The sequence below is a fragment of the Pithys albifrons genome, chromosome 1 (genome assembly GCF_047495875.1).
Source record: "Pithys albifrons albifrons isolate INPA30051 chromosome 1, PitAlb_v1, whole genome shotgun sequence".
Classification (NCBI taxonomy): Eukaryota; Metazoa; Chordata; class Aves; order Passeriformes; family Thamnophilidae; genus Pithys; species Pithys albifrons.
Genome location: NC_092458.1, coordinates 74,076,908 through 74,098,635, shown reverse-complemented (window position 1 = coordinate 74,098,635; position 21,728 = coordinate 74,076,908). Strand labels below are relative to the sequence as shown.

Genomic DNA, 21,728 nt, shown 5'->3' with positions numbered 1-21,728 from the left:
TGGTATCTGGGAAGTATCACTTCTGTACTGTAACAAAAATTGGGCATCCTTACTTGAAACTTTATAGTGCCTTGGTGTAGGTATGGGAGCAGTAAGATTTCCATATTTCCTCCAAATGAACCAGCTTTGTTATTTCAGGATCTGTTGGTTTATAATAGCTACTACAGAACCATTTGTTCCTGTGGCGTTTGCCAAGAAGAGATGGTCTCAAATCATTGTCTTGATGAGAAGATTAACCTCCCCTAAGACGCAAAATGAGAGCACTAGTGGAGCTTAATAATGCCACTGGGGAGGCATCACTTTTCACCCCAAAGTGATATTTTGTGTTCCTTTATCAGTATTGTAAAACGGACTCTGAAAATAGATGCTTTAAAGCAAAACAAAATCACTTCTGACATTGCCCCCAGCCTGTTTCCTGCTTTTTTTTTTAGTATCTGTAAACAGCACAGCTTCCAGTTATGTTATTAATCTAAAAAATTTCTCATAGCACGCCTCAAGTTCTTCCTCAGGTCAACATTGTGATCGTGTGGTGATGACGTGGGAGGTGCCATGGGATCATGAGCTGTGCTGAACATGCTGCTGGGCACACAGAAATCAGTGATGTTGGTTGATTGGTTGGCATAGACAGAAGATTCCCAAAGAGTGTTTAAAAGAGAAATTACTAGTTAAGAAAGAGATATTTTTATCTTTAGCTTTTAAAATAGAGCAGTGAGCTTGTGAAGTTATAAGCTAGTCTGTTGGAATTGCTTTATTTGAATGACATGCTCTTTGAAGCTTTTTTGCTTTATCTTAAAGTACACAAAGCAAAGATGTTGTTAACTGTGCAGATGAAGTGGCCTCTTCATGGACATTTTAGTTTACTGGTGTGTAGTAACATTCTTGAAATACATTTCATTTGAGGAGGAATCTAGCATAGGAAAGAAGGTGTGGAGAACCTGGAACAGCAGAGTTTCCTTCCATGGAAAGGAAAGAAAGCCGGTGCAGATGGGAGGAACATGGACAAGGAGAGCAGCAATGTTTGGTGTGGGATGCCAACAAGGGCAGCTGCTCAGGGAATGAATGGGTAGTGGCCACTTAGGGAGGGGGATAGAGGAAGAGACAGAGAGAAGCAGCGGTGGCAGGAAAAGGACAGTGGTGGAGACAGAGAGAAATTGTTGAGTCGTGTCACACAGTTTTAAAAATTGGATGCTCTTTTTCTAGTTAAGAAGTTCGCGGCCCTGAGTGTTAGAATGAAAGTGAGCCTTACAGTCAAGTGCAAAGGTCACACTAAGGCACTTGTGCCTGTAGCAGCCCTGCACTGTGCATACAGCCATGTAGCTGAATGCTCTGTCATTGGCATTTCTGTGCACTTGTGTGTTAGTAACTGTAGAGCCAATCCTATCTTCTCTGTCCTTAGTATGAGAACTAGAGTCTCAAGGAAAATAAGCCATTTTTCACTGTTGGTGCAGTTGGATAACAAGTTGGGATGACTGCAGAACTCGATAGGCCAACTTATAGATGTCTAAATACGAGTGAAACTGAGAGCTTTATCCCTACTTAGTCTAAGTGCTGGCATAGAACATGAGGCAAAAACTGGAGCTGTCTGTTCCCTGTGAATAGGACCAGTCTGCTTCAGTATGATCAATTCTAAACCTGCCTCTCTCTTTCTGGCAGTCCATGGTGGGGGAACACAGCTGCAACTAAGAGTCAGATACAACCTACCAAACCTGTGCAATGGTGTTAAGTTTGTCTTTTCCTATAATCTGCTTTTCTTTCTGTTTGCCCCACATTGTCATCTGAACTGAACAAGAATTTGGTGTGTATGGAAATGAAGCATAAACATTAGAAGACATTGGTTTTTATTTTTTGAATGACCTTTAAGAAGCTCTGTAAGCTCATACTGAAACTAGATAGTGGGGGAAAAGTACAGCTACTTTCTGCTGATAGAGAGGTGTCCCCTCTGGTCTGATTTTATAAGCATTACTGTTAACAAGTTTTCATGGATATTGCTGTTGGCTCAGTGACTTCAGCATTTTGAATATTCTTAAATCATAATATGTGTTATTGCTGATTGACTTTTATTTTTGAGGAACAGCATGCCCAAATCTCACTTGACTTCTTTCCTTCTTTCATGTGGCTGATGACTTAGGATTGAGACGTATTTTCCATTGTCATTTACTTTCTGCTCAGCTTCTGTGGCTATATTGATTTCTGTCAAGTATCTGCAGTGCTTATGACATGAGCAGTTTATTCCACAAGATTTTTTAAATTAAGTATACAGAGCTAATACAGCTTCTTTCTGAATTCCTAAAAAAGCATGGGTAACTTTCCTTTCAAAATCATTTAAAGTCACAATCTTTCATACAGGAACAGAAGACCCCCTTCCTGTTAGGAAAAACCCTTTTGAACTTCAGAAATCTATCCTAAACCTGCTTCAGAGAAGAGTTTAAAAATTCAGTTTGTGCTTTCTAGGGAGCTTTTTCATATTATTTATGCAGTAACATGATAATATCCTAAGTGAGCTATTCCAGCAAAAATACTTCATATTTAGTAGACAGTAAAGCAATAAAACTAGATTACGTGTGTAGACTTACCAGTCCTGCTGTTTGGGCAGGGAGTTAGCAGATTCCCAGACATCTAGCAGCTACTCCTGGAATCAGCAAATGCCAAATAAACTTTGAGATAGCTCTGCAGCTGAACAACAGGGAGTCTGATGTGTCCTGCTTTGCAACCTGCCAGTCCTGGCAGGTTTAAATGTCATCTCGCAGCAGTGCTGGGAACTACTAATATTTTTTTCCATTTCAAGAGTTATATTTGGATAGAAACAAACAACATCCTACAAGCACATTTGTTCATTTAATAGTAATTTGAAAACAGCTGATGGAATTGCATAGGGAACTATTAGGAAATGGCTGTAGGATTCTCCTCTTCCAGGATACACTTTTGATAGTATCTGATATTTGGATCTCTAAAGGCAATACAGAGGGAAAAGAAAATTTTCTTCAAAAGTTTATGAACCTAAAGGTAAATTATCTCTTCCAAGGTTATTCAGTATTTTACACAGATGTGAACTCCATCTAAACTTAAATTAGTTTTGAGCTGTTGAAAATATATTTCAATTTTATGTATTCCTTACCTGATTTTAATTGAGGTTATTTTTTAAACTGCCAGTTTTAATATCTGTCTTCATAGTTTTAATGCTGCTAAACACTCATATTCCACATTTATTGCCTTGTTATGCTTCATAGTTACAATATGTTCTTTTTATTATAATCATTTTTGTCTTACACCATATTCTTTTCTGGCTAATCATGGTTTGCATATGGTTGTTCTTTTTTAGTAAAGAATTGATTTTAGGATTTATAGTTGTTTGGACATGTAATTTTCTACATGATGCATTCAGCTTCAGTTTGGAAGTGTTTTCACTAGCAGTTATGAGGAACAAAAGACATAATTTATTACTATATTAACCCTATTTTATATTGATTAACAATAATTTCTGTATGAACTATGATATAAATTTGTTCCACTTCATATTATTTGCTAACAATTCATAAACCATGCCCTTCAACCTTCTAGCTTTCTCATGGATTTGGGAAAACCCTATAGCCTCATGATACATTAAATTCTTTTTGGGATAAAGAGGAGGAGGGAAGGAGTTTTACATCCCTTTTTTTCTTTTCCTTCTGGAAAATCTTTTGGCCTTACCTTGAAACTGGAGCATTCACATAACAGATCCAAATTTCTACCAAAAAAAAAATTCCTACCATCCAGACATCTATCAAAATGCAGTCTATGCTCTCAGATGGGTATGATAATTTCAGTTTTATTAAAAACCAATCAAAACCCACCAACCCACCAACTGCCTCAACAAAACCTCAGGCAAAGTAAAATGGAAAGTGAATTTATTTCTTTTCTCCTCAGAAGAGAAGCTGTGAGACTCTGAGATCTCACATTTTCCAAGAAATCCATAGGATCTGAGCTCAAATCAGTCTTTCCAAGACTGAGTTTAGCTTATGTTCTAGTCTACAGTTCTAGTTTTCTTTGTCCTGCTACTTAGTAAGAGATAGTCCCTAAACTTACAACTCCAAACAAAAATCTACAATAGCGTTGTAGAAATACAATATGGAGTTTTGTTTGGAAAGTAATGAAAAGGGTGGCTTTAAAAATATATTTGAAGTCTTACATTCCAGCAGTGAGCCATCTCCAGTCTGTTATATCGACATTTTTGCAGTTGTTGTCAAAGAGAAAGAAAAGAGTTGTGGCTTTATTGATCTTCGTGGAGTTCACCATTGCCTTCAGGTTCTTCAGCTGACAAATGTATCTGACATGATCTGTATTTTAGTCTAAATATTGCATTTCTGTGCCAAGTTTGTACAGTTTCTGCACCTCAGCTCAAATGGGTGAGAAAAATATGTACTAATTTTGGGTGAGGGGAAAAAAGAAATTATCACAATTATGTTTCACAATGTTCACTTGTTTTCTAGTTAAAGTAGTCTCACTGACATTTTTCTCCAAATAGTTTCTTTGTAATGATTCCTATTTTCATTTCCTTTCTTGATCCCTTTAAAATCACCTCTTACAAAACATGTCTATTTTATGCTTTCATGAGGATACTGTTATTGATGATGTTTTGTTTGGTTTGGGGTTTTTTTAAGGCTTACCTTGTTAGAATTCCAGGACAAACAGAGAGCTAAAAAATTTCTTTAGGAACAGATGTAAGATGTAGTTAAGATAGACTAATAGTTAAGTAAAGCACCAAAATTCATTGCAACTAGAAAAAAAAATGGAAATAAACAAGGATGGCAAAAAACCAAAGAGGAATAATTTATGTAATAAATCTGAAGATACATGTAACAATTTTGACATTAGATACTGCACACAAAATAGTGGTAGATTTTTTTTAATGTTCCCAGTGGAAAAGTCAGCTTCAAAATATAACAACTATTTCTGCTTTACATCCAAAAATACAGCTTGTGGGTAAAATTTGTAGGAATCCTGCCAGTGATTCATGGCATGTATATGATTAGTTACAGCATGGAATCAAAATCTTTGTGAACAGGAAAAAATGTTATCTGACTCAATTGAGTCACCTTTTTAATAATCTTTTCCATAATCAATATCTGATCTTTTCACAGTCATAGATACCTGTAACACCAGAGCGTTAGAAGAACATCTTCTGCGTTAAACTATTAACAAGCATGTCTATACTCAGTAGTATCTTGAGCAAAATCTATTTCTGATTTTCTTTTTTTGGAGATTGCCTAATCAGTTTTGAAATAAATCTATATAGGATATCTGAGGAAAGATAATAAAACCACAAATGAAATCTGAATCTGGTATTACATGGCTTGAGTGTCTCAAGAGGGTACTGGAAGTTGTTAAGACTCCATTACATGGTAGAAGCTGAGTGTGTGGTTTAGGGCTTTCCTAATGAGGTTGTTAGAAATTTGAAGCATTTAAAACTGTAAATACTTTTTAACTGACTTAAGGCTTGATGCACCTAAGAATGGTTAAAAAACCATGGAGAGACATTAACAATGTTTAGATGCAGGGCGGTCTAGAAAAAAGGTGTTGATGATTTAAACATCAGTGCAAAACATGCCAAGGATTAGTATTATATAATTTTTCTTTTTTCTGTTTAGATATTTTTTTTTTATTTTACTCTCCTAATTCTCTCACATGGATTTTTTGAGTTTTGGTTTATTGGGGTTTTAGTCATATGTTCTAGCTAATATTTTGAAAAAAGTTATTGATATGTTTTCAGGGCAAAGAGAAAGGATCAAGTTTACTTGCAGGAAAGATGTGCGAGGATGAAAGAAAGCTGGAGTCTGAAGGGAATAAGAGACATAGTGCAGGGTCAGAAATTAGCATCTTGCTAATGGCCATGTACTTAATGTTTTGTGTCATGGCTGGTGCAGTCTGCTCTGGTAACAGTACAGCATGAGTTTTCTTATCCAACCACATCCCTTATCCTTGGGATTTGATCCACTGTGAAATCCAGGCAAGAGCAATCATTTGTCTCCTAAGCTTTGAGGAGATAGTTTTGCATGGAAACTTTCTTTGAAAACCTCCTGGCATGTGGAAAAGCAGGTTTCTCTGTGGGCACTGATTGCTGGGACCAGGATTCAGATTATTCAGTTGGGCAGCAGCTGTAAGTGTTTTGAGGGTTGCAGAAGAACAGGTTAAAGCTGGAATGGGCTGAGTCTGTGACTCCACTTAGGATGCATCTGTGTACTGTGAGTCACTGACTGAGTTTGAGGTTAGTTATTTTGGCATAAAGTGTTTCTTCTCATCCAGAAATGAATCACCTGCTTCTGAGTGTATCTTTTTTTGTTAGGTTTTATGAAGTAAACAGATTTTAGAGACTTCAATATATTCAAATATGTGGTTTTACTGGCACAGCAAAGGACCTTCCAAGCAAAGGGAACTCGTCACCTGTTGGGGCCAGTATTTTTTGTACTTTTCCTAGAAACATGGCTGAGTAATCAGAGTAATGTCAGATACATTGTCCTTCTGGCACTGCAACCTTATTCCCAGAAATAACACTGGGTAAGGACACTCATGCAGTCAAAACTGCCAAGGGATTGTTATTCGCAGTTTACTTCTGTTTGTTCTCCTTACTCGTCTGTTCCTACTTTTGAAGGAAGAAATTATTGCTGTGTTAAAATGTGGAAAAGAAGAAGAAGTTGATGAGATGTGCTGTCCCTGGAAACATTGTGCTTGAGTTGGAGTTTGTCCTAGTCACAAGGAAGCTCCAATTAGTAGTTTTCTCTTTAACTTAACTGATATAAAAGCTGGTTGGGCAGATGTGACAGTTTGAGGTTCAGTGTTGGAGGATGATGCCAGAAGACCAGGAGGCCTTCAGATTTTGTGTCACCTCAGGGATGATAACATGGAGATCTTCATGAAGCTTCACATGAGATACAAGATACCTTAAAACCACAGTTGGCTTATTTGAGCTTGTTTTATTCTTGTTCTTGGGGTAGTTGTACCTGTTTAGATGTGATCATTTACTTTTTGTGTTTTTCTTTTTGCATATAAAGAAAGTAGATACTTGATACATAATTCACAGCTTTTGCTGTAGATGATAGAAAATACAACCAGCTGGATTTGGTGCATTAGGAGCCACATTAGATGTGCCAATGGGCCTGTCTTGGCACTAAACATGCATTTGACATGCTGCATGTAGGTACTCAGATGGCCAAGCCCCGTTTTCACACTTCTCTCTTTGTCTCTCACCGAGTAGCTTAGACTTCAGACTCTTTTCCAGCTCCTTGTTAGTAAAGGTTATGTTAATGGCAAGGTGAGCTCAAGTGACTGATCAGACTTTGGATCATCCATTACCTATTTATCAACTTGATTCTGAGACAAATAGTTCACAAGGCAAGAGGAATACCTACTGTTCATATCATAAATCTGTTAGGGAAGGAACTGGTTCTGACCTGGCTGGGCAGGAAACAGGTAATCCTGCGGGAGCTTTGCCCATGGCTCCCTGGCTCCTTCCTTTGATCTTGCCTCTGAGGCAGCAAGGCAAGCACAAAATCAAGCCCAAATGTTCTGTGTGTATCTACACCCAGACCTTATTGTCAAAGGCTGTGTCATGTTACCTGCTGAGGTATGTGGTCTAATGGACAGGATATCACCACTGAACTCCAGTAGCTTGTGACCAAAGGCTTAAATACTGTGATCAAGCAGACTCCCCTCCCAACTTTCAGTGACATGGGGGAAAAAAACCCTATAAAGTTTTTTGCATTTTTCATTGCATCAGGTTTATGTTGACATGAAAATTTCCTCAAAATGGTGACTTTGCCACCTCTGTTGATGGAATTTAAAATACTCTGTTTCGTATTTCTAGTCCAGCATTTAACATCATCTCAGAAGATAAGGCAGTATGTAACTAACTGCACCTTTTATTCAAAAGGTACATTGTAGTGTGTGATCAACTGCCTTGAATTTCTGTTTGTGACCACAGGTGATGTTGAGATACTAAGATTGATCTTCCTTCCTCATAAAGACCTGGTAAATTCCCCAATGAAACTGCCGCTATGGAACTGACCTGTAATTTCAGTCCCACAGAAGTTGATATCTTGACTTATCAGTCATTTGGCAACTCTTGCCTTCTGCCTTGCTTTGTTCCAAGAATGTGTTTGGGAAAGATTTTGGAATATAATTCTTATAGGTTTTTTTCACTTCCTAAACAAAATACAGTATTTTAATTTTCCTTTTTACCTTTGTATCCTCATATCTGCCTATCTGTAATTAAATCCAGAAGGCATTGGGAATTTTTCTGTATTGTTATTTAATATTTTTGGGGGTCAAATGCCTTCTTTTCCTTATGGTGTCTTTTGGAGATATCTCTGTTATGAAGTAGTGAGAACATTAAATTTTGTATATTTTTCGTACCAAAAGAAGTAATGAAAACATGAAATTGTTGATATTTTTCATACGGAATATATTTGAACTTTTTGTAAGATTGAAAGTATATGATGTGTTTTGTAATCTATTATAATTACCATTAGATTTAATCACTGGAGCTAATCAGTAAGTGGTTTGTTATTACAGCTGGTTGATAAGTTCTAATTCATGTCATTAAATTCTTCCTCCTACTTCTTAGTTCTCTTACTGACCTGACTTTCCCATGATATGACAAAGAAAAACAGGGTGGTGCTACAATGCAAGCTAGTTATTTGGTTTTGTAGATAACAATTTCTGGGGAGAAAGGGTCAGGAAAAGAATCAGTACAGTTCTTAAGTTGACCTGATGTTACTGCATAATGTCCAGTAATTAGTTTTTCTACCATTAATAGTTTTTGCACATGTGTAAGTAGGATTGTTTGTCTTGAGAGGTATTTTGCTTTTTCAAAATATTTAGCTTGTTAATCATTAGGACTTACATAAGATTATTCAAGTCAATTAGCAAAGAGTTGCTGTTAATTAGAGAATATATAATTTTATAATTAAAAGTTTTATTTATGCCATTAATGATACTCTGAGGGGATATTGACTTTGATTCATTCTCTTATTTCTTGAAATTTGGCACTTCTTGAAAAATGGAAAAGCTTTTGAGAAAGCTTTTTCTTAAATTTCAGATTTAAATTTCAGAATAGCAGATTTAAAACTTTTGAAGTACGAATTCTGAATTCAATAACAGAAAATAAGTTATTTCTTAATTGGCTCAAAGTAGTGGCCTTCTTTTGTATTATCATGTGTTAAAATATTCTTATGGTGGAAATGTGAAGCTTGGTTGCATGTGATGGGAAAAACTTTTAAGAGGACCGGGAAAGGAAAAAGGCAGGATAACTCTTTTAAATGAGACAAGCTTAAATATTCAGACACATCAGAGTATTATTTGAAACAGACTTTTGGACCCATTTCCTTTTGCAACCACACATATGCTTTTCCATCATCTTTAAGACTGTGGGTGGAAAATAAGCATATTAGTTTTAAATGCAAAGGATAGGCCTATATTATAATCACATTTTTACACTCACCTACCTCTTCCATAGTGGTTGTTTTTTCAACAAAGACAGTGTAGCAATTAGTTACACTTTAAAACTCGAGGAAGATTATTTTGCATTAAATGTTGGCCTAGAATGATACCACCTACATTAAACCTCATTTATATTTTTTATGGGAAACCGTCCACGTCTGTTGTATGGGTTTGTTATTTATGGGAAAAATCCTGCTTAATATTGCTTTTAATAATTGAAGCAGTTCCCCTAGTATCTTCAGGTCCAATTCTGAATTAAACCCTAAAAAGATTGTAATCAACAAAAGCGGTTTTATAACCTGGGCTTATTTTGGCATCTGCTATTTCTTTTATGCTAGCTGGAATATTTAGTCAAATACTTTACTTGGCAATGTTTTGTTTTTCAGGATGGGAAGAAGAAGTTTGACAAGGAAAGTGAGAAATACTATTCCATCTTAGAGAAGCACTTAAGTTTATCAGCTAAGAAGAAAGAATCTCATTTGCAAGATGTAAGCACTGAACACAATCTTACCCAGTTTCACATTTGCATAGAAATCATGATAACAAACTGGTTCTCTTTAAGACATGCTGTATTTTGTTAATGCTAAATCATGATATCTTGTAGTCTTGCTTGTGACTATAAATTCTTCCCTGGGATTAATACAACCCAAATATTTGTTAAATATTTTAACAAAGCAATATTCTACTTGTGCAACTTTGTGCATTTCAAGTACAACTAGTGTTTATTTTTTGCAACAGTGGAATTATATTACTGCTATAGAAGTGTATGTTTTATAAGCTAAATATGGAATATTTGAAAGTCAATTTTTTTTTTTGCTATTTAGTATATTAGTCAATGAAATTATGCTTCTGTTTCACATAAATTTAATATGGAAGACTGAACTGAGATCACTTTAATGATACACATTTTTTTCTTTTTCCTTCTTTGTCATCTTATTCTGAGATTGCAGCATCATGCCCTGAAATTGTGTCCAAAACTTCACCTTGGAAAAGTCTCTATGACTGATTCCTTTCTGTTAAAAAACACAAACCATGAAGACTTATAGTTTAACAGGAGGATTCCAGGGCTTTTCAGTATGTTGGTAGAAACAATTTGGATTTGTCTTTGAAGCAAATGACAGTAAACCCTGTAATATGATATCAATGACATATAGGGATTTGTGCCAAAAGTAGTTAAAAATTATTTTGATGGGATTAGTCTTGTCAATAGTGGCTCTTAAATCATGAGAATTAGTTTGCAGATGGAATTTTCACCAGAGATGTGACTATCAATCACAGGTTGTAGGATTTTTTTTGCATGCTTACCAATAACATTATAATTCAAATTAAATAAGCCTTAGCAATTCAGAATCTGTAATAATGTTCATACACCTGAATTGCTGTAATCAGTCCAGATAAGACATTAATTATGTAGGATTGTTTAATTGTTCAACTTGTATGTCAGAGCTTTCATTTTTCCTACATATCTTGTGTATTGATGGAGAAGCAGTTCTGTTAGAGACTAACCTCCAGCTGAAAAAATGTTTCTTACCAAAATCTGGAAAAGTGAACTTAAGCACCAGTTTACTCTAGAATATAAATAAAATAAATAAAATATTTTACTCTTGAGATATGTAAAAGCAGCAACTGAAAAGTAACAACTGTGAATCTAATAAACTATGGTAGAATAACGTGGATTTGGCTCACGTATGTAAACTAATGGAAAACCCGGAATAATTTTTTCCACTGTGTCCTTAAGTGACATATCTGGATTTAAAGTCCTGTAACTGAGGCTAAGAGTTTCTGCTTTTCTGGATGTCTCCCTCATAAAGAATCAAGGGCATAACTTGTCATTTCTGGCTTCCCCAGTTTTCTGCGGCTCTAAATGTGCTGAATCAGCAACATAGACTCACCATAAGCAGAAGGTACAATTGCAAGTCAGTACCAAACATATTAACCAGAAACTTTTGGCCTTTTTCTGTGTTGTCAATAAAAGGAGGCCAAGCACCAGTTCCTGGCCTGAAATCTGAGTGATAAGTGTTTACTCTCATCCAGAGTGGTTTCAGTGAGTCCCTTTTGTAGCACAGATGTCCAGGATGGAGTTTGTTGAAGGATCCCACAGCAGAACCAGGGCGTGACCAAAGAACCAAGTGGTGCTTGCAGCTGGGGCTTTGGTGCTCAGAGCAGGTGATGGGAAGTCCATGCCTCAAGCCAATGTCATGCTATGTCTTTAGTGAGATGGGAATACTACTTTTTGACTGCTACAATCATATGGAAAAAATACTTTTTTTTTTTTACCGTCTATTTCCTTGAATTGATGAGGTTTCTTGATACCTCCTCATATTAAGTGAATTAAGGAGTACTGGGATATGCAAGGAGCAGTTCTTATACTCCATTGGGCTCTTTTCAGTATCTCATTTAAGTGCAGTTGAGAGCATGTTGGCATCTGAAGTTTGATGTTCCAAACATATTCCATAGAGAGCAGTTTGCATACATTCACCTAATTGCAATGTATTGGGCATTTCAAGAGTCTGCAAGATTCAGATGACTAGACTTTCTTCCTTTAGCTTCCAAAAGAAACTTCAGAGTAGCATCTTTTCACTGCCTATGGAAGCCCATGGTGGAGCAGAAAATGGGCAAAATGGAGTGATGTGAGAAAGTTAATAAACTTCTAATTTAATTTTCTTAAATCTGTTCCAAATCAGTCTCCAAGTTATGTCAAGTTCTGGTAGAAATAGCCTACGTCAAGGAAAATATTACTCACTGTAACTAGATATAATACACATAAGAGACTAAGAATCATATCCACCAAATCTCTTCATTTTTTACATGCAACTTGAAGTCACAAAAAAACCACGTGAAAATCATTTCAGCTTTTGAAACTTTAAAATCTCTTTCAAAGTGATTCTTGCAAATCTGAATCCTTTGTGTTCACACAAGTTCATAAGCTTCTACAGAATGTATATTGCACCTGTGCAGGGCTACAAGTTGGACCTGATGATCCTTATGGGTCCTTACCCACTCAGCATATTCTGTGATTGTGATATTTGTGAAATTCTCATACAGACCCTGTTCACTGTTAGCTATTGTGGTCTTAATTTAGGAACCCAACCATATTTAAGATGGCACTTAGTTGTTGTATCGTTACAACTACAGCCTGCTTAAATGCTATTCAGAATAGAGATGGATTTAATTAGGTGTTTAGATACTTTTTTGAGTCAAAGCATGAATGAGATGGTTTCTAAAACTAAATTTTATTATTTACTTAGAACTAAATCGAAAAGCTGAGATTTGTCTCAAATGTTTATTGATGGCACTTTTATGAGCAAGGGATTCTTGGATCATGTCCCAGAGTGGTGACAACTGCTTCTGTTCAGCTATGTAGCAATTTCTTTGTGATGTATTTTTTAGTGAAATAAAACTATTAACACAGTATCAGAGAAAACAGTAGCCAAACACACTATATGAATGGCAAATGGCAGAGTTAATTTGAGGTAGAGCAGTTCATTATTGGAATTTTTTGAGTGCTTGATTTCTTTTTCATAATATTAGTTTGTTTGGGTTTTCTTTATAGACATGGGAAGGAAATGCTGGTACAGAATCACTTGAAATATTTCATTGAGGCCTCTGTGTTGAAGTAGCGTTAGAGCACTGGGGTGGGGAGGTGGATCGATATTGTTAAGAGTCTGTGTGGCCAAATCACAGTAGAAGCATGTCCTTGACTAAACAAGCAATCTTAATTATATATGGTGCTATTAATGACCAAGTCCTGCCTGAAGGAAAACAGTGACTTTTTGCTTTTATACTGTTAAAAGTACTAAACCACTTTTATGATGTGTTCGCGGGTTTAATGTTTATTGCCGAGGGAAGACAATGTCAAGCTTTTCCAATTTTCCCACATTTGTTATTTTTAGTGCCAGAATTGAACTACAGTTCTTTCTATTATTTTAGTTAGCATACATCAAAAACAGGTAAGGTGCTCTTACTCATGTTCTGGATCCCCGATAAAATTTTGACCAAAGACCAAAACTTAACTAATGCAGCCCAAAAGGGTTTTGCTTGAGAAAATGATTTGTTATGAAGAAGGATGAATTAAAATGGAATCTGCATCTCTTCATTAAGCATAATCTACATGCTGCACTTCTTGTCTGTTAGTTCCTTCTCTGTGGCTTTTAAAATTGAGGATAAAAGCCTATTACTCTTTATCAGCTGATAAGAGTTAATTCCTCAGCTATGTAGGCAGAAGACACTGTTCTGGTATTGGATCTCCATGTTGAGTGGTATTAGTCAGGCAATTCTGACAAAATTGTTTTGTAGTTCTGTCTCTTGATAATTAAAACGTGGAATATATTTGATTTATGAGGTTAAGGACTTAAATATGTTTACATTCCATGAGCATGTGACTCATACAATAACTTGCAAGATATCAATGTTAAAGACAGCCTATTTAAGAAAGAAAAATGTTCTTGGGAAGGTATTTAAAGCTGAGAAATAGATATGATTTCAGTGCATGTGATTCGGAAACATTTCAATAGAAATAATTTTCTTTTTGTCTCTCCTTGATTCCTGTGCTACTCACTTCTATTTCTTTTTCTAAACTTGCAAATATCAAGTACCTGCTGCCACCTTTCTTCCACTCCAGACTTTCCTAAAAACTAGTGTGAAAAAGAAGAGGAAAGAAAAAAAAAAAGAGGGGAAAGACATTAGGCTAAAATATGTAATGTCATCTTCTTAAACTTTCATTTAGCTGTTTTGAGTATTCTAATTTTCAAAAATAAAACTGAATCCCCCTGAAACTTGTAATCTTGCAGAAAATCTATTTGGTGAATATTTAATCTTTCATCGTGAGACTAAATTAATGTTGTCTCTATTTCATTTTGTCTTTTAGGCAGATACACAGATTGACAGAGAACATCAGAATTTTTATGAAGCATCATTAGAATATGTTTTTAAAATTCAGGAAGTACAAGAGAAAAAGAAATTCGAATTTGTAGAACCTGTAAGTTTCATGTTTTATTTTCTTTAGAATGCCTGTATTTATAGCTGAAATTTTAATTTAAGTTACTGATTTTTTGCTCTCTTTTTAAGTTGTGAATGCAGGTTTGTATATAGACGGACATTAAGATCTTGACTAGGGCACTTTCCATGTTTATTAAGGGATTATGTAGGAGTTTCATATCTACTGTGAAGTGAAATGTCTGATGACTTGAAGTGTGTATAACATTTTAATGGGACAACAGGTAATGTTGTGTCTATGCAACACATAATGGATGTTAACTAGTACTGTGTTTTAATGGCTTAAATTTTGAGCCAGCTTTTTAATTTAAATATTTCACGTACCCAGTCTACATATACATTCTTCTGGATTACACATGAAATACAGTGAAAAATCAGTTTTTCTGTAGGATAGCTAAGTTTATTTTTCCATTGGTGGAACCATTTGTCCTTGGTTTACTTTGCATATAAAAGAAAGCATATGTTGACACCTCATTAAATGGTAAGATAAAGTTGTGTTTCAAAGTCCATATTTATGTCTGGGATTTTCTTCTGGACTGTGTTTCTGTCCTCCTTGGCCCCAAACTATCTTTTGAGTCAGTCAGTACCAAAAGCAGTATGATATGTATGATGTGCTAGTGTATTTCTGTGACATATTACTAGTATTACTACTGTTCACGTCATACAGAGCTAGCTTACCAGTTGCCTTATTTAGTAATTACCTGTAGCCCTTCACAGACAACTTCCAATGTCATCTTCCCCTTCCCATTAAGCCAAAGGAGCATAGTGGGGCATCAGTTGTGAAAGAGAAACATGGCAAGTAGGATTTCTCTCTCTCCACACCATTTTCCAGCTTCCTTGTAACTACTGAAGCAGCACTCTTGACTGTGAAAAAGGTTGAATTGCATCTCTAACACCCAGTGTCACCAAGAAAAGCTTCTCAGATACCTTCTTTCCATGAGATGAGAATGTATTCTATAATGAATGTTTGACATTGATGCAAACTAATGAACCTGGATTCAGCAAGCAGTACTTAAGGAAATTCTATCTTTACAGCATACAGCTGCCAAATCTTAGAGACTAAAACTTTGCTTGGATTCCTAAATAAGAACATTTTTCTACCTGTCACAGATTAATCCAGAGTGTGTTTCTCTGTCTCCTGCAAAACTCTCACATCCTGGAAAAATCTAGCAATCTTGACCTGGCTCTGACCCCAGTATAGAAGACTTTATGCTCCTTTAATGTAGTAGAAACTTTCAGTATTAAAAAGACCTTGTTCACTGGAAAATATTGTGCAATTGGACATAGCTATAATAGGTAGAATTTACTTTTAAGTGGATCAGTTTCATCCTGTCTCAGTTCAGTAAGCATTTCAGCCCAATATACTCTTTGTTGCATATGGGTCATTACTTGATGTTCCAGAGGACGGTACGGGAAATACTCTGGTGACTGAGTAAGGGTAGCCCTTGCAGGCAGTGTCTTTTGACTCTGGATGTGAATTTATGTCTTATAAATCTGAATATAAATGAAGCTTAAATTATAACATCAGTTACAAAATTTTTAACCTTCAAAATTCTCGATTTTTTTGTTTATATTCCGTTGCATACGGCGTGCTGGAATAAAAGCATTTACTAAATCCCCTAAGGCAAAATATGCCAAGTAAATTATAATGTAAATCAGCAATACCGTGAGATAAACCCCAACTAAATCAAACCCCAAAAAACACCAAAAAAACCCCCAAGACTTCAAAATAGGCTTTGTAAAAATGCATGTTTATGTACGTGATGTTGGAAGTATGATCATGTGTTCCTGGATGCAAGGTCTAGAAAAGGACAAAGCCTAACACTTTAAAATCACATATCAAAAGAATTGTCGTATTAATTTTCCTCTGTGTTCTCTATGGATGTTCAGATAGTAGAAGATGCCTAGTGGTGTGTGTCTATATAGATGTTTCTTCTCAGGATCTCTGATGGTTATGGGGCATTCTAGCGCATGTGCTCTCATGTCTCTGATTTAATAGCACAGTGTCACACGTCCATATAATTCTTGGTCTGACATGTTGCTGATAGACTCTTTGAAGAAGAGTTTAACAAAGTAAGTCTGTTAGTGCAGTGAAGGAGGAAACTGGGATGTCCATGTGAAAGAAGGATAAGTTTGTGGCATGGGAATGGAACTTGGAAAGCGAATAATCTGCTGGGCCTCCTTTCAAAACCTTCACATTTTTTACGCCAAAAGATAGGGATGATCTGAGAACCAGACTGGGAGAACCTCACTACAATTGACAGGTAGGTTAGAGCTAGGACAGTGGAAGTTGGTAAGGGTGGAATATGTTCTTTCCTGGAGGAGAGTAGGGAAAGATTAAAGTACAAAATGCTAATGACTCAGACATGAAATAGAGGATTATAAGACCAAGTGCCGGGTCATAAGGCAAAGTGCTGGGTCATGCACTTTGGCCACAACAACCCCATGCAGCGCTACAGGCTGGGCACAGAGTGGCTGGAGAGCAGCCAGGCAGAAAAGGACCTGGGGGTACTAATTGACAGGACGGTCAACATGAGCCAACAGTGTGCCCAGGTGGCCAAGAAGGCCAATGGGATCCTGTCCTGTATCAAAAATAGCGTGGCCAGCAGGACCAGGGAAGTGATCCTTCCCCTGTACTCTGCGTTGGTGAGGCCACACCTTGAGTATTGAGTTCAGTTCTGGGCCCCTCAGTTCAGGAAAGATATTGAGGTGCTGGAGCGGATCCAGAGAAGAGCAACAAGGCTGGTGAAGTCCTATGGGGAGAGGCTGAGGGAGCTGGGGTTGTTTAGCCTGGAGAAGAGGAGGCTCAGAGGTGACCTCATCACTGTCTATAACTACCTGAAGGGAAGTTCTATCCAGGTGGGGGCTGTTCTCTTCTCCCAGGCACTCAGCAATAGGACAAGGGGGCACAGGCTCAAGCTCTGCCAGGGGAAATTTAAGTTGGAGATCAGAAAAAAATTCTTTCCAGAGAGAGTAATCAGGCATTGGAATGGCCTGCCTAGAGAGGTGGTGGTTTTTAAACTGAGATTGGACACGGCACTGAGTACCATGATCTAGTAAATGGACTGGAGTTGGACCAAGGGTTGGACTTGATGATCTCGGAGGTCTTTTCCAACCCAATCGATTCTATGATTCTGTGATAATATTTACAGTAGACTTTTGCAGCTGCTTCTGGTGCCCTGGGTTTCTCTGTTTTGTTCATCTTGATTGCAGGGATCACTAATGTGTACTGTGTGAGTGACTAACATATTCCTAATCGTGATCCTCCTAGATCTTGATTTTTTTTTTCCGAGGAGTAAAACTACTCAGGTTTTCAAAAAGATCATGAATTTAAACTTTTCCTGAAGGACAAATTAGTGTTAAATTTCCTTTACATCAAGTTAAACAAAAAAGCAAAGGAAATTACACCAATCTCCCTTGCTAGTCCAAACCAACACCATTTTCTTAGGATGTTATGGTTGTTGAAAAATGTCAAACACCTTCCTAGAGCTCTGCTTTGTCCTATGGTGATGCCAGGACTTCCTTGTACTGCAGAGATCATGGCACAGAGTTCGTAAGCAGTAAAGTATCTGAAATCTGAGGGGTGGTCCATTAAATGTTTATTTAAAGATAAGAAAAAAGGAGCGGCAAACCAAAAAACTGTAACTGTAATTAATTGCATGCATTTGCGTGAGACTTCACAGTGGACATGGGACTTGATTTCCACTTTCTTAAATTTTCTACGTTATTACTATATTCACTTTAATCTGAAGAATAAGCACTATCTGCTTATAAATAAAATGAAAACAGGGAGACAGAGACTTCTGGCTGATGTGCTGCAGGCCAAAGGTTAAATTCCTCCCCTATCCGAAACCTAAGTACAGTCTTCTTCCTGTGAGAATGAAACGACCAGGCAGTCTTGAGGTCACTAACTCTACATAAAAATAAATAAAGTCTCAAGAAGTAGTTGGATTTAGTTTCAGGTTCTGTGTTGAAATCCTCGTGGCTCTGGGGTGGTGAGTAGCTTTGTATTACAGAGTTCAGACCACACTCTTTATGGATTTGACTGATTTGATACTCAGAGTGAGATAACTGTAAGGCACTTGGTAAAATAAAAAATTGTTTTATGAAAGCATCAGGCATTGTTTGTGATGTTTGATGAAACAAATTACCTTTTTATATGGAAAGACCACCTCGAACTACATTCTGAAAATCTTCTTTGAAGGGAAAAAGTACTGATTTTCTACTCTTGTTTTTAATTATTTTTCTCTTCTGTGTAATATTAATTTCTTCAAAATTATGAGCCTGCCTTTAAGAGGAGTGCCACTTCTAACACAAGGAATAAGAAAACCGCACTATTCTCATAAGCCTGGGGCAGAAGTCCTTGGCTCTTAGATCTCTTCTGTGCAATGCTATGGCTGTACCTGTCCTGATAGAAGTGATTATAGACATAGGCCCATTGGGTATAGGCCCATTTCTGATCCTTGCTTTTCCACTACTAATGACACGTACTTTAAAGCAAATACCATCCTCAGTGTCATGTCATTTCAGCACAAACCTTGAATAAGCTGATCTTGAACTTGCATAATACTTTTCTTTTATTCCTATTTTTCTGAGTGCTCAGAGAGTATTTGACCAAGAGAACCTCAAGGCCAGATCCTCTGCAATGCACAACTGCCAGAATACCTGAGAAGTATTTTAACCCAAAATTAATTCAGATTTTTCTCAGGTGTTTTGTTTGGGTTTTTTTGCTGCTGCTGTATTTTTGCTTTCTGATAAATTCAGCTTTGCTGCCATCTTGTGTTAGATATTTTCTTACGGAGTACACTGAGAAATAGCAAAAAGTGTTTTGTATTGTGGAAAATTGTTTTCTTCAAGTATTGAAGCTGAAATTTAAACAATTTATGGTACATTATGCTAAAATTCTCCTTAAACTGATCTTTATAATTCAGGCATAAACTGACACACTGAAACTTTCTCCCACTAGTACTTTTATTTTAATTCTGGTGTGCTCTGACATTGTGATCTGGCTGCTGTTTGTGAGGAGTCATGTTATTCCTGCAGTACGTCTCTAGCTGAAAGGAGTGGATTTAGCAGCAGGCTTGTACTTACAGGTTATGTTAATCCTTTAGACTGAACCAAGCCAGAGTAAGCACAGGAGTAGTTAATGCTAATGCATCTGAAGGAATTGTATTTGGGGACACTGACAGTAATTGGATCTAGGCTGTGAGTACGGACTTCACATAACTGGAACTGGAGCAGAGCCTTAGTTATAATTTACTTATCCTTTATTCATAGAAAAGAAAGATTAATTTTTTTTCTTTTCTGTTACAGAATTATTCCTAGAATAATAGAAATTTAGAATTATACTCTAGAATTATAGAAAATTATAGAAGTCTTTCTATCTATTTATGCAGTTGGAGCTATTTAAGATAAACTGTTGTATTTGGACCTTCCTCAGAACCACTTGAATAACCAATATTAGACTTTCAGCATCAGGTCATTGGCTGAGATAACGATTTCAGCTAGACAGTTGATCACATTAAGCTAAGAAAATTTACACATGCTGTGCCTTCCACTTGACTGTGTTGCCTTCATTGTTGGTTTGGTGGTGGAGTACAGTTCAGGAATTGACACCCATTGTAGAGGTCCCCACAAATACTTGCTTTAATGTCCAAGGATCTCACCAGTTCTTCAGGCTCCTTGACTTGCTTACTGGGAAGCTGTTGGCCTACACCATCTCTGCCTGAGGCCAGGGTTTCATCTGATCCTGCAGTACCAGCAAAAACCAAGGGCAAAGTGCTTCTCCCAGCTGTACCCTCACAGTTGCATTTGTGCCAGCACTGATGGTCTGTTCACCTCAAAGTGCTTTAGGTTACTGATGCAGCAAAACAGCAGGCAGATAAGTTCACTCTCAGCAGTGTCTTAGAGAGTAATAGGAGAGAGGAGGCAGAACAATGTAACTACACTTCTTCAAGTAGGGCTGAGAGTAAATTTAAAGGAAATATAAACACAGTAAAAACTACATTTTTAAGCTATTCCACTTAGAATAATCTATGGTACTGGTAACACAAAGCAAAGTGCATTAAATATGAACAATGGCATTTTTGTTGCCTGAGTCTAAGACTACTTCAGCAGTCAATGGAGAGAGATAAATATTTTCATTGGATCATTCATCCCATACTGAGAGAAAATCTGGAAAAGGAAAAAGAATTATGCTCATGAATACCTGTGGTTCTTATACTGAGTTAGGAGGCAGCATGGACAGCAAGTTACTTAACCTAAATGATTAGCTTTTCAGTGGTGTAATATACTGAGAAAAATCTTTTGTTATTGAACAATACAAATTAAAGTCTCTTTTCTGTTGTTGCTTACTTTGCTTGTTTTTATTTCATTAGCTAAATTATGTACAAAGAGAACAGTCTCTGATAAGAAATTAAATTCTTGTTATTTAATAGGAGGTGAGAAAGTGTACAGCAATGTTAAAACACTCTTAAAATTTAAAGCAGAATAAGTTAGAAGGCTTTTAAAACTAAGAGATGGCAGGAATGCATTAACTCAAGAGCCAAAATCTGTCTGCTCATTTACTACTTGAACATTGTTTTAAAACAAATTTTAAAAAGACTTTTCGACTGGATATGTACAGACTTTTAATGGTTCTGTTGGAGTCAATCACAGGCATACCAGATAGAATTTACATTTTGTTCAGAGCAGGGAGAAATTGTCTGGTTTTCTTGTGTGGTACTAAGCTATCCAAAACATACTTTCGAGAGTCTCATTTGTGGAAAATAGGTCATAGACCAAGCAATTACTATGAAGAAAGTGAAAAAATATTTTGAAGAACAAAAACTTGAACTCTGAAACTTTGAACTTGGAAAATGCATGCCAGTGAAGACTCCAGCTGAAGTACTGGATAAAATGACTAGGACAGTGAGTTAAATTATTATGGAAATTACAGCTGCATGATACAAAAGCTGTTTAACACTTCTTTCTTAAGTTCTGACTATAGATTTGTTCTCAGCAAAGCCTTGCTTTTGTGCATAAAGCATAGAGTGTTCCAGGAGTTAAAAATGTGTAATGCTTCTCAATTTTACCTTTTCAGCTCTTGGCCTTTCTTCAAGGATTATTTACATTTTACCATGAAGGATATGAACTGGCTCAGGAGTTTGCACCATACAAGCAGCAACTGCAGTTCAATTTGCAGAATGTAAGGATGATCTATATTCATACCATTTAATTTGCTAATTTGATTTCAGGACATTAAGTAGTCCCGTAGCACTTTA

General features: G+C 36.6%; 1 protein-coding gene across 2 annotated transcripts in view; it reads left to right on the top strand.

Annotated features, from left to right (window-relative positions):
- Window positions 1-21,728, top strand: part of ARHGAP42 (Rho GTPase activating protein 42) — a 144,948-nt gene that overhangs the window by 82,956 nt on the left and 40,264 nt on the right. The window contains exons 5-7 of one of the 2 annotated variants that reach the window (XM_071555239.1): window positions 9,858-9,959; window positions 14,339-14,449; window positions 21,548-21,652. In XM_071555239.1, the coding sequence (XP_071411340.1) occupies window positions 9,858-9,959; window positions 14,339-14,449; window positions 21,548-21,652 (318 nt within the window). The remainder of the gene's footprint in view (window positions 1-9,857; window positions 9,960-14,338; window positions 14,450-21,547; window positions 21,653-21,728) is intronic. The other variant, XM_071555245.1, reaches the window with a different exon arrangement.